Raw genomic sequence first — 16,727 nt, 5'->3', positions numbered from 1 at the left:
GTGAATACCACATGGTCAGTGGTAGAGTTTTGTGGTCATCTATAACATCGTGGAGCTCTTTTATAGGAGCCTAAAGGAGGTGCCAGGGGCCTTTACACTCACCTACTAACATAGTAAGACTATTTACAGAATGCAAACAGAGTAACTGAGGTCATAATTTAATTCAAAATAACGTTGTTTTAAAATACCATATGAAAAGTGAGTTTTAAAAAAATGAATAAGCTTCAAAAATAAGCTTTATGAGGGACTTCCCTGGTGGCACAGTGGTTAAGAATTTGCCTGCCAATGCAGGAGACACGGGTTCGAGCCCTGGTCGGGAAAGGTCCCACATGCCGTGCAGCAACTAAGCCCGTGCACCACAACTACGAAGCCTGCGCTCTAGAGCCTGTGAGCCACAACTACTGAAGCTCGTGCGCCTAGAACCCATGCTCCGCAACAAGAGAAGCCATTGCAATGAGATGTCCGTGCACCGCAACGAAGAGTAGGTCCCGCTCACCACAACTAGAGAAAAGCCCGCGTGCAGCAACAAAGACCCAACGCAGCCATAAATAAATAAATTAAAAAAAAAAAAAAAAGCTGTATGATATAAACAAGGCTTAGCATTAAAAAAGTGCAGTTAAGGTATTTTATATTCCATAAGTGCCTGATTTTGACACTTTTACCTTAGCCTGATCGAGAATTTGAAGTTTTTCCCATACTATTTTATCACTTTCAGATTTTTTCCATGGATTATTCCATTTTTCAGATGCGTCTTTTTCTTTCTTCTTTAAAGCAACCTGTTCATCTGTAAATAATGTCCTTTTTAAAAAAATATACAAAAACTGTAAAAAAAAAAATGACGTAAACAAATCATGACCTTCTTAAAGAGTGCAGATTCCAACACAGATCAAAACTGTTTTTTAGGAAGGAGATTAACTCACAAGACAGAGAAGAATTTTAAGGATATGGAATAAAAGAAAATGTTTAATCAGAACCAAATTTAAGTATGGCATAAATGGATGTAAAAATGTTTGTTTTACTACAATTATAAATAAGGAGCAATTTTTTCAGAACATATTTTATATTATGCTAATTACTGTGAGGTTCTACTCTACAGTAATGTTCATTTAATTATTACTAAAAGGCTTAAAAGCTAGAACTCTGGAGTCAGAGAACCCTGGGGTCAAATTCAGGTTCAACCACTTCCCGGCTGTGTGACTGAAGGCAGAATGATGTTCATCCCTCTAAACCCCATTTTTTATTCTGTGAAATCAGAGCAATAATGATGTCTATTTTCAGTATAGGGCCTCACACAAAGTAAATATTTAATAAATGTCAGCCATTATTATTTGTAACTGCTGAAAAGGTACAAAAAATCATGTGTCCAAATTTGTACTGAACAAACATTTAAAGCTGCAATTATGATATAAAACACATCAGATCTCCAAACCTTCTGATACTGCTACCATACATTTAATTTCTTTATTATTCTATTACTTTGACTTCCAACATCAATTCATTCCCTATTTCTTCGCTTATCTTTTTCTAGATCACCTGTCCTGGAAGGGTTGTGACTAACTGGTAGGACTTTCCAGTTCAGTGGACAGTGAATCCCATTTTCATGCTTTTAGTACAACTATTCCCAAGTACAACTATTACCTCATGTATTTTCCAAACTCTGATACCTGGACCCTAAGTCTAGTCCAAGAAGTAACAGGAGTTTCTTAGTTATTATCTTACTTACCTTAAGACCCTACTTAACAGAAATTATAACTTTTTCTGTTATGATGTCTACAGACTGAAGAAAAGAAATAAGCTTATTTTTGTATGGGATATACTGATTGATATCATATTGATGATTCTTGATTAGAATGTTTTAATTTTTAAAATGAATTATTTTTAAATAAAACCATCTTTAACCCATAGAATTTCTGTAATGGAAAAATATTAAAGTGGATTCTCAGGAAATGAGAAATGTTTAGGAATCTTTGAGCTCCAGAAGGGTACTGATGATACTAATGTTCATTTGTGGCTTTTGGTGCACACCACAGAGCAGAAAACAAAAAGGTATAACATAAGGGAATGTGAAATCACAAAGTTTCTTATGCCACTTGCAGAAAACTACTCTAGATGGTGAATGTTATAAAACAAGGTTTTTGATAATATCATACTGCAAGATGTACTTCATCCTCAATATACATTCCTTAAGCCAACAAAACTATAATAAAATGTGCAATAATTACCTACCAAGCTCTTTCCTCCACTGGGCTTTTTTTGCTTCCAACAAACCTCTATCACGTTCTCTTTCTCCCAGAGTACTGAATATGTCAGCTGGTTTCCATATATTCTCTCTAAGACAAGACACAAAAAATAACAGAAACCTTATCATATGTTTCTATACTACTTACTCCATAAATATTAAGTAATAAACTTTTAAATAGCTCTAGTCTTCAGAGTAAATATTTCACATACAAGTCAAGGAAAAGTAAAACCATATTCCCAAGATGACCCCACAACAATAGATGTGAGTTACATACGTGGCAATTTTCTGCTCATACTGATTAGATGTCACCTGATTTTCATTTAAAACAGACTTTTTTTCATCCTGAACAGATGAAATGGCCTCAGTTTTCTGCGGAAGTCCCATGATGTTCTCATCCTTTGGCTGATCAGGAATATTGTTTAAATTTAGACTATACTGACCTAGAAGGTAAAATACATGTTTTAAAATTAATACTAAAATTACATCTATTATAATACCTTATTTTGATACAGTTACGCAGTTTTAAAAAACACGGCTTTACACATCATCTAATTAATCACCTCTCACAGCAGTCCTTGCAGTGCGTATTACGATTCCCTTTTTGTCAAAAGAGGAAACTGAGCCTCAGAAGTTAAATGGCCCAGAGGTATGGCCACAGCCATACAAACTTTTGTTTCAAATAAGAAAACAAGCAACAACCAAAAAAACCTCCATTTACTCTTGCCAACAACACTTTTACAAATAATATAAATGATAATACAAATCACAACTTAAAGGAGAATAAATGCAAACAGCTTTATAAAAAACTCATTACCTTGCCCTTATTTTTCTCATTTAGCTGGGAAAGCAATCAGTGATGATTTTTTCCATGGACCACTGTCTCTATATCCCAGCTGTATCTATTCCATATGTTTTACACAGGGCTCATATGCTTGGCTCAAAAATCCCTCAATGTGATAGTTCTCCCAATGGAGAGAAAGCATATCTAATATGCGGGTCATTATATGATTAGGCAAATTCTGCTTTTAACTTTGTTGATATCATCTCTCATTACGCCTAGTAAGTTTTTATTTTTTGTTCTTTGAACTAGAATTCTAGCCTTAAAGATAAAAGTTAGCTCCCTGACTTTACAAAGAATAATCTATACCAAGAGAAGGCAAATGACTCCATTTTGAGCCCCTTGGGAGTGCTAAGGAGCTACCTAGTCCCCAGACCAGTTGTGGGGCCTCTTCCTGGTGACTGTTAATTTTATTTTTATTTATTTCACGGTTGCTTAACAAAATTTTAATAATATTTCTATTCATAGTCACAATTCCTTAGCTCAAAGCTAAAACTAGAAGGCTTTTAAAAACATAATACAATACCCTGACTACTAAAATAGAAGGCATATAATACGCCACTACTTCCAAGTCAGTGTTTTACGCTGGTTAAAAAGATAGTGCTGCCAATTCTTAGCAAGGATTGAAAGTCAGGAAGAGCAAAAGCCGGGGCCAGGAAAATAATCCTTTTCAGCAACTCATGTCAAATCTTCATAGCAAAATTCCCTCATTTTTCATTAGAAATACAATAGCAATTTTTTTAGAACATTTTACATAATTAGTTTTCATGTAAGTAAAGCCTCCTACCTTCCAAAATTAGTACAATAGCTTTCTGAACTAAAATCTAGAATCCACAGAAACTAGGTTTCTTAAGGCCATGGTACATGAGAATAATATTCTGAGCATTAACCTTAAAACATGGCATATTTTAACTACAAAAGTAATTCTGCCTATGAGAATGTTTTCTAAACGAATATTTATTTTAAAACATTGTTACATTAAACTAGAATTTAAGAGGCACAGTTATGTAAAATCCAATAAAACTCAAATTCTAAAACTTATATATTGATAAACTTAATATTAAAACTTCAGAAAAATCTTACTTGTTTCCTCCTTCTTTCCATTCTCAGTCAGGGAAACTGATTTATTTCCTTGGTTTACAGTCATCAAAATCTGTTGTAGTTGGCCTTGTGTTAGACACACCAAACTGCTCTTCACATTTTCAGCTGTGATGTGCTTTTTGCAAGGCTTCTGTTTAGCTACTGCAAATGCATTTATGCTGTTTCTAGTCTTCTGTATATTAGGGGTTGCAGGTGAAATTTCTTTCTGGATATGAAGATGGTCTTTATCTGCATACTGCTTGCATAAATCCTTAGTGGGTGAAAAAGTCATACTATTTTTTTCACTTTTTGCCAATGAAGTTTCTGAACCAATTCTCTTCTTTTGCGAAAGTTTTTCACTCCTGACACAAGTATTTTGTGATTTCAGAATGTATCCAGTTTGTTTATTTCTTAAAGGACATTTTGCAATCTTGGTCTTATTTCCCATCTGCTAAAACACCAGAAATTTATTCTTTACAAGAGCCCACGAAAAATCAACAATTATCTTTATATAGTCAGTGATAAGTCAGGCTTCGAAACTTTTTTTTCTCATTTTGCTAGTTAGATAATATATCCATAAGAAACTAACACTCAACCTTCGCAAATCTCCACTTGAAAGCTTCATTAACAACTGGAAATTATTATTTTATTTCAGGATAACGAAGATTACATAACAACTTTTATTCTAGGTGTTTACAGTCCATTCTGCTTCAGCTTTGAATCTCATGTCATGATTCTAACACCCACACTATCTTTCTTTACAGGCATTTATACACCGGTAGGTTACTAGCCCTTATTCCTTGAATAACTTAGCTTGTGGGTCACCATCCCTCACTCTAACCTAACTCCTGTCTTAATTATTGGTGCTTTCATGTTCTTTCAATACCCTGGCCTCATTTCCTTGGCCTCTGTTCCTATACTCTTGTCTTCCATGCTACCTCAGTTACTCACTGCCACAGTGATATCTTATACTGACCTTGTAACTACCCATAACTGTAATAATCTCAATTTCAGTAAGAACCTCCAGTCATAGGCCTTAGCAGTAGTCACATGGCTCATTCACTCGCCATGTTCAAATCTTGGCTCAACATCACTGGCTCAGTGAGGTCTTCTCTGAACACCCTATTAAAAATTGCAGGCTTCCTGCTCTAACTTCACTCCCACCTCCCTAGCACTCCCCACTTTCCCAAGGCTACCATGCCCCTGAAATGACCATGCCCCTTCCCTTTCTCTCATGTTTCTCTATAGCACTTTTGTCCTGTAATATTCTATATTTATTTTGATTATTTTCTGCCCATTCCACCTTTTTAAAAATTTATTATTTTTGGCTGCATCGGGTCTTCATTGCTGTGCACGAGCTCTCTCTAGTTGTGGCAAGCGGGGATACTCTTCTTTGAGGTGCGTGGGCTTCTCATTGCAGTGGCTTCTCTCGTTGCGGAGCGTGGGCTTCTCATTGCAGTGGCTTCTCTCGTTGCGGAGCATGGGCTCTAGGCGTGCGGGCTTCAGTAGTTGTGGCTCGTGGGCTCTAGAGCACAGGCTCAGTAGTTGTGACACACGGGCTTAGTTGCTCCGCAGCATGTGGGCTCTTCCAAGACCAGGGATGGATCCCGTGTCCCCTGCACTGGCAGGCAGATTCTTAATCACTGCGCTACCAGGGAAGTTCCCACCTTTTTCTAACGTAAACACTACAGGGAAGAGATTTTTTTTTTTAATTTATTTATTTTATTTATTTTTAGCTGCATTGGGTCTTCATTGCTGCCCACGGCTTTGTCTAGCTGCAGCAAGCGGGGGCTACTCTTTGTTGCAGTGCGCGGACTTCTCATTGCCGTGGCTTCTCTTGTTGTGGAGCACGGGCTCTAGGCGCGCGGGCTTCAGTAATCGTGGCACACAGGCTTAGCTGCTCCGCGGCATGTGGGATCTCCCCGGACCAGGGCCCGAACCCGTGTCCCCTGCATTAGCAGGCAGATTCTTAACCACTGTGCCACCAGGGAAGCCCAGGGCAGAGATTTTTGTTTGCTTTGTCTACTGCTGTGTCCCCAGTATCTGAACAGTCAGTGGAACAGGGTAGGTTTCAGTAAATTTTTGTTGAATTACTATCTTCAACCATACCATTTTAAAGACTGGATTCTTTATCTCTCTCCCACAAATTAGCTCCCCTTTCCAAAATATCTCATTTCTGTAGCACTGTTGTTCTAGTCTTTCAGACCAGCAACCATAGAGTCATCTTTGACTCTTTATCCTCCTTCACGGTCTTCTTTAGCTTACCAGCAAGTACTGGTCATTTCTTCCTTCCAAATATCTTTTTCTCCCCTTTTACATGACAATACACCTAAATTCAGGTTTTCATTACCACACTACTGATTACAGCTTATCTCAAATCTATCCAACTGTACATTTCTGCAAACCCATCTAACATAAAATAATTCAACAGTCATTCAATAAATACTAAGTGTTGCTTTTTAGGTGAGCAACACTATGGGAAAGACGTTGGAGGTATAAAATGAGTAAGACAAGATTCTTGTTATCAAGGAGTGGGGTAGATGCCACATGGCTTTCATCTGGCTTATCATATCCCAATGTCCTTGTCTTTCAAAAATGACATAATACACAACCACACTTTGACCAATGAATCAACCCCATTTTACCTTTCTTTTCAAAATGTACCTGTATTATCAGTAGTAAAAATCTCTTTCTTACCCTCTTCACCTCACCTATACCCTTTTATTCCAGGCTTTAGACTTTTGATAATACCAATACCACAATCTAAAATGCGCTTTTACCCTCCTATCTCTGTGGCTATTTTTATATAACTAACTCTAAATGAGAGGTGGCAAATTTAAATACGTAGTGTAAATTAGCCTGGGTGGGAACTAGGATAATTGAAGAGCACTTTTCTGTCTAAAGGAGGCAGCCACCCCTCAGAAGCAGCCTACATTGCCAAAGAGGAATCTGAGTCTACTTGCTAGATCATCCAGTATTTCAAGAGAACCAAGAATGCCATATTTTACCTTAAAAGTTCCATTTTTTTAGACACTCACAATTCATTCTAGTTTTTGAAAACCACTGTGTGGATTAGGCAAATTATCAGCAGACTACACGTAGGTTACAGAGCTAAGCTCCACCCCAGTCTCCAACGACTACAGCTATTACTAATCCTACCCTTCTTTGACTCATACTGACATTTTTGGGATCATTAACAGCTGAGTATTTCAGTTCTCTAATCAGTTTCTCACTCAAACTGCTAAGAAGTGTAGTGTATTCCCTAAACGTATCTTAAAAGTCTCTCAATTTTGTCCCCTTCTTTCCATTCTGCTAGCCACCATGCTTCAGGGTCTCATAAGACTCTCCCTGGACTAATATAATTGTCCCTTAAGTAGTGTCCCTGTTATGATAATCTGTCCTTCACAGAATTGCCTGAAGCCCGTTCCTACAACACAAATCATATCTAGTCTACTTTTCAAAAATTCTTTAATGCTCCCTACATGCAAATCAAATAAGTTCAAACCCTCTGTGTATACATTTAAACTCCTTGTGATTGTAACCACCCTCCCTAAGTTTTATGTTCTACACTCCCCGCTGATATACACACTATCCCCCAAATGCAAATTGTTTTGTACCTTGGTATTTTTGCCCACTATTTTCTCTGAGTTTAGAATATACCACCCTACTTCTTTCACTATGAAAATCTCCTTCACCTTTTAAGTTCTAATTAAAGTGTCACCTCATTTATGAAGCATTCCCTGTCTCCCTTAACCACAAAGACCTGCTTTCCACAGTTTTCTTCTTTTTATAACCCTAGTATGGCACACATTTTATTGTACTTGTATTATATAGTTATTTACCTGACTGACACCCCTGCTTCTAGGAAACATGGACTAGGTTTTACTCCATTTTTCTCTCAGTCACAGAACAAATAAAGCCAAGAATGGAGCTGTACACACATATGGAGTTTTACAGCTGCAGTAAATCCTTGTTAAACAGAAACCTATTAATTGGAGCTCCAATTTAACTAGAACTATTTTGCCACATTCCACTTAAATCAGAAGTAACATACAGAAAAAGTCATCTAAAAATTATGTAATAAAAAAGGGGGGTAGCAATGTCTGGCATGAGATCAATATACATGCAGCTCAATCCTGAATACATTTGTAGCTTAATGCCAGAGAAGAGCAATGAGTGGAGGCAGCAAAAAAATCCATGAACTACCAAATAAATATTCAATTATGTTCAGCTTAATTAATAGGAAAAAGCAATCTCTAGCCCAAATCATCTCCCAAGTGTTTACTGGATTAGATGAATTTTAATACATCAAATAGGTCTTCACATCATAAACATTTTTAGATAGCATGCTGCTCTCTTACCTAGTTTTGATTGTACCAGTACTTTTCCTAATATTAAAAAAATATATAAAGACAGCGTCCAACGCATTTAACGCTGGCCAACTTCACAATTTATATGGGGCCAGGATCCCAACGCCAGAAAGAATCAGAGAAGATTAACATTTTAAAATATAAAATGTGCTACCTAGCACTAATATTGTATACATCTTTTAGTGTGTTACTATTGACTCTCACACATAGAAATACCTGCGAAAATTTTAAGATGTTTTATATTTCAACTAATTGTGAGATAATTTTGAGGTCAGAATGTATAAATTACCCATGACACTGAATCATTAATATTTCTCTCATTTATCTTTCTATAAAAGCTTAAGAAATTAGACTGGTAACCATCTTTACTTCATATTTACTACCACAGATTAAAGAAAAGTACAGGAGAGATTTTGAAAGAATTAAAGTACTCTGACCACAGTTTGTTAAACTTCATGACGATGAGATAGAGTTCAGTGTTTAAAGAGCACACTATGTACACGACAGTAATTCAACCTGTGAGGAAGAGGAAAAACATAAATGTAGGTAGTATAGTCACTTAGCTTACCCCAGTAGAAGAAAAGCACTATGATGAGTGAATTCATGAATAACTTACAGAAAAGAGAATTCAACATGTATCTACAGAACTGTGAGATTTTGGAAACTAAAAAACTGATTAAAACAAAAAAAGGAAGACAGCACTACTGTTTTTGGTTTTTGTCTTCTGTGAAGAGCAAAGAAAGAAATAAGCATCTCAGGAACCTCTGTAAATAAGGGAAGAGAAGCTCCTTGAAATAAAGTCAATATAAAAAGGAGATTTAGGTTGCATCAGTATTTTTTTCCAGCTTTACTGAGATTTAATTGACCATTAAAAATCATATATATTTAAGGTGTAAAATTTGATGATTTGATATATGTATACATTGTGAAATAATCACCACAATCAAGCTAATTAACATACCCATCACTTCACATAGTTACCATGCATCAGTATTTTGGAGTCCCAAAAGCAAGAGAAATAAACTCAAATAATCTGCTTTAAGACAATAAATAATTTAAGATCAATATCAGCAGAGACTTATTAGTTACTCTGGAAAGAAGAATCCTAGAATAAAAGAATCCCTAAACTGCTAAAAGAATTTTGTAATGATTCTACAAAGAGTCCAAGACTAGTAACTTTGTTTATTACAGGCATAAAAGGGGATCTCCAGATGTTCTAAGTTGGTTAAAAAGATAATGAAATATCTTCACAAATGTAGTGACCATAGCACATCCATTAAGGACACAACAGAAGAGGGAACGTGTGCGACAGAATTGAGGTCAGGTGAAGATAAAAAAAAAACTATGTGTAATAGTTGATTTCTATCTAGGAGCATGAAAAGGAGCACTGTATTTGTTAATGTGACTCAAATAAGAACAGTTAGTTGCAATATTTTAATAGCGCAGGGTTAGGAAAAAACTATACAATCTATATTCTGTGATTAAGGGAACACACAGGGTATGTATATACTGTGTATGTGTGTGTGTGTGCATATAATAATTTTTATAGGTAGCTTGTGGAATTACTCTCATCAGCATTACCCATTTATCAAGTAATTGATATCTTGGGTTCTCAAGCAACTTTTCCACCTTGATTAAACCAGGAAGAAACAGCAAAGCCATCAGGGGTTCAGAGTTGAAGAGAAAAGGGCCGCATCACCCAAAGCAGTCTCTAGTCAAGATATGGAAAGACAGACTTTAAGATACTGCAAAATAAAATGGGCTACAGTAAGTTATAGAGGGGGACAGTAGAAATTTCTGCTGCTTAATGGAAAAAGAAATGGGAAACAAGAAATGTAGTGGTATCAAAATTTTGAAGCAGTAATGTATTTTGTAGAAAAAGGCTCTGTGGGCTCCTGATAAAGAAAAATAATTTAAAAGGAAAACTATTATTTAACTCAAGTGTAACCTCTTAGAGGAGGAAGCTAAATGCATGTAAGATTTTGTCAATCAAATACATCTTTTTGGTGTGGGAAAATGCAATTTGAGTATGAAAAAAAAAATTTTGCTTTAAAGTTTGACTATTTTTAAAGATGTCACGAGTTGCACTGTCCAGTACAGTAGCCATTAAATTAAAAATCAAACAAGTGAACTAAAAATTCACTTCCTTAGTCACACTGGCCACATTCAAGTGCTTAATAACTACACATGGCTAGTGGCTGACTATCATATTGGACAGCACTGATTTTAGAACATTTCCATCACTGCAGAAAGTGTTACTGGACAGAACTGATCTAGAGAAGTGAGTTCTAGGAGGCTTTTTTAAACTGAAAAATTATGAATCTATTTCTGTAAAAGGACCAGCCTGAAAGCAAGGGTATAATAACTTTTCACCATCATTCCAAACCCTGTGTAACAGTTTGACAGGAATTATTTTCAAACCACTGTAAAGTAAACTGCATTTTACATTTGAAAACAAGTCAGGTCAAAGTCATTTGGCTTACCTTTACAGAAATTTTTGATTTATGTTCTACAAGAGAAAAAAAAAATTACTAAACTATCAACCAAGAACATACTAAGGCAGTCACAAAAGAAAATTTTAATTAACATTATTTTAAGAAGATATTAAGTAAAAATATTAACCCTCAAAGCATTAACTTTAGGTCCTGCCTGAGTGTTCTTTTACAGTGTGGTTCACGTATTTATATTTCATTTTTATTTTCCAAGGTAAAATTATAAACAGATCAGAGAAAAAGAAAATAATGTGAATGAAAAGAGTACCAAAGCATACTCTGCGCTTTAAAACGAAAAATGACTTTAAAACTATGGTCTTATTATAAATTTTCTCAAACAATACATTCTTTACATGCACAGAACATAACTGCATAAGTTTTACCTAGATTATTCATTAGGCAATAAGCATATGTGCTGTATACAAATATAATAAAGAAACATTACGAATGAAATATACTGGAACATTAAATTCCATGAATAAATACTGACAGTGGTAAGCAATGATGTAATGTGACTTTACTTGGCTAAAAATAAATTTGAGGAAGTTAGGGAAACCAGCTTTTTTTCAAAGTGTCATTTAAATATTCCACTACAAGCAAAAAATCTGTTAAACAGCTACACATTTTTCGTAGGAATTTAAAAGTTAGTATTTTCGATTTCTAGTAATATAGCATACCATATGGAGACAGTATTAGCTTGGTTTTTCCATCCAATAATTCAGTTTCAAGCTTTAAACCATCTCTGCAAAATAAAAGAAAGTTGTCTGTCATTTTTAAGAAGCAGCAACATTTTAAATAGACAGAAATGCTCAGTTGAACCTTGAAAGTAAATTTGTTCTCCTGAATTTATAAAGGAATCTTGTAAATATTAAAACGTTTTAAAAAAAAATTTCTATAGATGTTTATTTTTCTTTTAAAAATTGATGTATAGTTGAAACCATTCTTTTAATTTAAAACACTTTTCAATTCAACATAAAATCAAAAACTTCATGGAGAAAATTACTGAAACTTTCCAACAATTTCTCATCTTTAATCTGAAACTTCATTTGGTTACTGACAAGGAATAAATTAATCTGGTTATCGTAACATCATTTAGTTCCTCCAACTCTAGACTGGAAAAAATAATGCTGTTACAAAACTCCTCACCTATGTTAATGGAGCAAAACACATCTAGCTACCATTTATTAGCTTCATAATGGTCTCATGACTAACACATTCTATGGCCTGTTAGAGCAGTATTTGAAAATGAAGCTGTAAGACTGCCACCAGGGTTATTAACTGCTTGAGCATGAAGTTCTACTCTATTCTGAATATTTCAACTAATACATATTCACACTTAGTGACACTTTTGTAACTATCACAGCAATACATCTATAATAAACTTTGCCCGCTATACTTTATCTGTGCCTGTCAAACGCCAAGAGCACAAAGTAACAGTAGATACTACCAACGAAACTTGTACGTCTGTTAAGGTCCCAATAAAAATTCCACTGAAAACAAAAACAGCAGTACACACAGTTATTTTATTGTTTTAGTGAGAGAGAGAGAATAGACGTACGTCAATACATATCAACAGAGACAAAAATGACGTCCAAGCGACAAAATTAAATCTCGCGGGCCAATAAAAGGGAACACGAAATTTGCGGTGATGCTAAGGTTGGGGAAATCAAACAATTTCAACTTACTCAAACGATTTCAACTTACTAAGATAAAAACACCATAAAGAATGGGTTTTAAGGGTTTCCCGGTAGCACGGTTACAAACAGTTCATGTTTATGTCGGTGAAACTTAAGCAAAAGAAAGACCTTGAATGAAACCGTCTATTCAGCACTACCGCGTTGCAAACACCTTCAGGGGCAGACTGTCTTGTTTCTTATCCCTAGATTCTAGAACACAGAAACCATTTGCTAAACGAGGTGCACACGTGTAAGTTTGAAGACTTTTCATCTTCTTGAAATATCAAACATCCCAGTGGTGATAAACCACGCAACAGTCCTTTTTATTTACTCAACCACTACTTAATGAGGGCCTATGAGGTGCCAGGCACCGGTGATACACGACTCCTCGAGAAGCCTCGGCTCCCAGCACGTACGTAGGCCGCTAAGCTCCTCTGGGCGCTCCCACACTCTGCAAAGAACCCCCACACAGGGTCGCAAAGCACCAGGGCCTGGGCCAGGATTTCTCCCCAGGAAGCCGCTACGCTTTATCTCTCCACCTGCCCTCACCTTTTATCTCCTCTCACGCCTCTCCTCCCTCTCCCTCCTGAAGTAAATGAGGAGGCGGAAAGGAGGCACGGACAGTTTCGCGAGTTATTAACTGGAAAACGGAAGTCTGCGGAGGCTGTAAAGGCCGACCCAGCCCCTCGCCCCCTCAACCTCAGGAAGCCAGGCACTGCGGCTTGGGGCGCCGCAGGCCTGGAAGGCTCCCCGCGAAGGGCTCCAAGAGCCAACCCAGCCTCACCCGCTCTCCACGGACTACCACCTTTGTCGCCACAGCTTACCCTAAGTTCATGGCGCAACCGGCCGCGCTCTCCACGAGCCGCTCAAGCCCCTTGTATACGTCGGTCGCCGCCGCCGTTCAACAAGCGCCACGCCGATTGGACACAGTGTTGCCGGCGAGCTGGGAGAGCGGGCCAATCAGGGTTGAGCGTGCTGGCGCTTGCGCTCAGCGGGGCGGGGCTGGCGGAGAGACCCTGTTGGTTCGCCCCACCTGGTCCTGACTCTGGAGTGCCGGGGGTTCTTCGTTCCTCGCAATTGTAGCCCTTAGAGTTCACAGGGAGTTCTCAGAGAAGTGCCTCAGCTCAAGTGGAGGTGGCTGGTTAAGCAATTTGCCTGAGGTCTGTATCAAGCTACGTAACCCCAGAGCCCATGTTCCAATTTAGCGATACATGAATCTAACTCCTATCCATCCTTCAAATCTCAATTTAAACGTCACTTCCTCCATGAAGCTCCTGTGGAATCCACTAGCGGGTAAATTAGGAACCCATTTTCTGGACTTCCCAGTCCCTGCCCTTTCAATCAGGGTACTAATACATTTCAGATCCTGTGTCAGAGTGAGCTTCAGAGGGGCAGAGTTGGTTTTTGACACCTATATACCCACAGCACCTGGAACTGAACAATACAGACAGTAAATATTTGTTAAACGAATAAACAGCAAAAGTTTTTAATGACAACAAAAATCTTATTAAATTTGGCAATGATGTTTCATGATGAGGATGCCCGTAGATGTAATGCAGTTACTAAAAGTTTACAAATTTTCATCTATTTACTCTTAAATGAATTTTACAAACTATAGCTGTAATAAATGAGGCACACTGAATTCTTACGGTACATTCAGTGAAAACTCAAATTTATCTTTTTATTTATGTACCTGGCCTGTGGAAGATATATTTAAATAAACATTTGTTAATTTATTTGACTGAATAAATGAACAGGTACCAATGTATATTTGATCCTGTGTTGTTTTTTGTTTTCGTTTAAAGGAAAAGTCATCTGTGCATGTAAAAAAAAAAAGGCTCAAAGGATTTAAACCAACATGTTAGCAGGAGTATTTCTGGGAGTAGTGTGACTTTTAAAATTTTATTTTGTTTCTAGCTTTTATTATTATGAAAATGTTTAAATAAACAAAAATAAGAATAGTTCAATGAACGCCTATATACCCTCTACCTAGATTTGACAATGGTTAATGTTTTGCTACATTTGCTTTCTCTCTCTCTACACATAGGTGGGCAGGCACACACATACATCCACATCCATACACTCATACCCACGGCCATGAACACACCCACCTTTTTTTGCATCACTATTTGCAAGTAAGTTACAGACATTACAACACTTTGCCTTTAAACATTAAAGCATGTATCTCCTAAGACATTCTCCTATATAACCATAACACTATTATTACACTTAAGAAAATTAGCAATTTTATGATAATATCGAGTGTTCCATTCCTATTTAATTTTTCCCACTTGTTCTAGGAATATATTCTATATAGATGAAGGGGATTAAGAAGTACAAACCGGGGCTTCCCTGGTGGCGTGGTGGTTGAGAGTCCGCCTGCCGATGCAGGGGACACGGGTTTGTGCCCTGGTTCGGGAAGATCCCACATGCCGCGGAGCGGCTGGGCCCGTGAGCCATGGCCGCTGAGCCTGCGCGTCCGGAGCCTGTGCTCCGCAACGGGAGAGGCCACAGCAGTGAGAGGCCCGCGTACCGCAAAAAAAAAAAAAAAAAGAGAGAAAAAAGAAGTACAAACCTCCAGTTACAAAATAAATAAGCCACAGGGATATAGTATACAGCATAAGGAATATGGTCCATAGTATTGTAATAACTTTTTATGGGAACAGATTGTTACTGGACTTATCATGTTCATTTCATAATGTATGCAAATATAAAATCACTATGTAGTACACCTGAAGGTTACAGAATGTTGTATACCAACTATATTTCAATAAAAAGTGAATACTTTTAAGATGTTATTATGTGGTCGACCGTGCATCACATCAGGTTGTCCTACAATTACTGTGGTCAGGTTTGAAGACTTGGTGGTGGCAGTCCTATCTCTCTATTGTAAGCATCTATTTTCCCCTTTGCAGTCAGTAAGTAATCTGAGGGCTGATGGTTTAGCACTGTGCAAATATTCTGTTCCCCAACAACATTTCACCTAATAATGAGGAACGATTTTTATTTTGTGTTTTCTGTATTTTTCAATAAGTCATCTTTTGCATGGTTTTACATCCTTTACATACCACTCTTCTCTGCCTACTTGTTTACCAGGTGCAAGAAATTGGTGCAAAACTATTCCACTTCCCAAGCGTATTGTGAGATAGGAATCAAAGGTCAAGTTTCCAGTTGTAGCATTGTAAGCTACAAGTTGTAAGAGCGGCCTGTCGCGCCCTTAACACTCCATGGTTCTTTATGGTCTGCCTGAGGTCCATTCCCCTGGAAAAGAGAGTTTAGTTAAATGCTTTGAATTTATTGTTTAAAGGTATGTGAAGGTTGGAGGTACTACAAGCATATCCTTCATTTATATGCAGTGTAGTTTCCTCAGATCTTATTACCCTGTGGGTGCAAAGAGTGTCACCTTGACAATAATCTTGCTCCAAGCTGCACCTGTGGGATCTTGGCCCATGCTAAGTAAGCACTTCTGGAACCCACTCCGAGTGCACTGGAGCTCTTGAGGTATCCAGGCTGCAAGTCATCTGTAAGGAAAGAGAAATGCATGCCTTTTGTGTTCTCTTCTGTTCCAGTGCATAGCATAGTTTTCCAGAGCTTTGGATCGAGGCTGCCTGGGGTCAGATCCCAGCTTTATTGCTTTCTAGCTGTGTGATCATGGGACGTTATTAACTTAACCTGCTTCAGTTTCTTCTCTGATACAAGGAGGATGAATACTAGTATTCCACCTCATAGGGTTGTTGTGAGAATTAAATGAGTTTAATCACATGCAAAGTACTTAGAATAGTGCTGGCACATAAATGCCATGTAAGTATTAGCAATGATCAATATTGTTACAGGAGAAGTGCTATTTGAGTCCAATAATTTACAGAGTTTTAGATCACTTGATTTTTTTTCCTTTTTAAAAAATTAAGGTAAAAATTGCAGACAGCCTCCTTTCACAGATGAGGAAACTGACTCACAGAGATGTAACTTACCCATGATCTTAACTACTGTTCTGTGCTTCTTTCTTTTATAGAACTGTTCTCCTTGAAT

General features: G+C 37.3%; 1 protein-coding gene across 9 annotated transcripts in view; it reads right to left on the bottom strand.

Annotated features, from left to right (window-relative positions):
* Positions 1-13,629, bottom strand: part of CCDC66 (coiled-coil domain containing 66) — a 54,649-nt gene extending 41,020 nt beyond the window's left edge. For 2 of the 9 annotated variants that reach the window (XM_067754825.1, XM_067754821.1), the window contains exons 1-7: positions 13,523-13,629; positions 11,700-11,764; positions 11,014-11,039; positions 4,164-4,611; positions 2,517-2,682; positions 2,223-2,330; positions 663-798 (exon numbers count right to left, since the gene is read on the bottom strand). In XM_067754825.1, the coding sequence (XP_067610926.1) occupies positions 663-798; positions 2,223-2,330; positions 2,517-2,682; positions 4,164-4,611; positions 11,014-11,039; positions 11,700-11,764; positions 13,523-13,533 (960 nt within the window). In that variant the 5' untranslated portion in view covers positions 13,534-13,629. Of the gene's footprint in view, positions 1-662; positions 822-2,222; positions 2,331-2,516; positions 2,683-4,163; positions 4,612-11,013; positions 11,040-11,699; positions 11,765-13,522 lie in introns of all 9 variants that reach the window. The other 7 variants (XM_067754823.1, XM_067754822.1, XM_067754824.1 and 4 more) reach the window with 7 other exon arrangements.
* Between the last annotated feature and the right edge of the window lie 3,098 nt (positions 13,630-16,727).

The sequence above is a fragment of the Pseudorca crassidens genome, chromosome 10 (assembly GCF_039906515.1).
Source record: "Pseudorca crassidens isolate mPseCra1 chromosome 10, mPseCra1.hap1, whole genome shotgun sequence".
In the NCBI taxonomy this organism is placed as follows: domain Eukaryota; kingdom Metazoa; phylum Chordata; class Mammalia; order Artiodactyla; family Delphinidae; genus Pseudorca; species Pseudorca crassidens.
The sequence above is the reverse complement of the archived record's forward strand: the minus strand, read 5'-3'. Positions and strand labels throughout refer to the sequence as shown.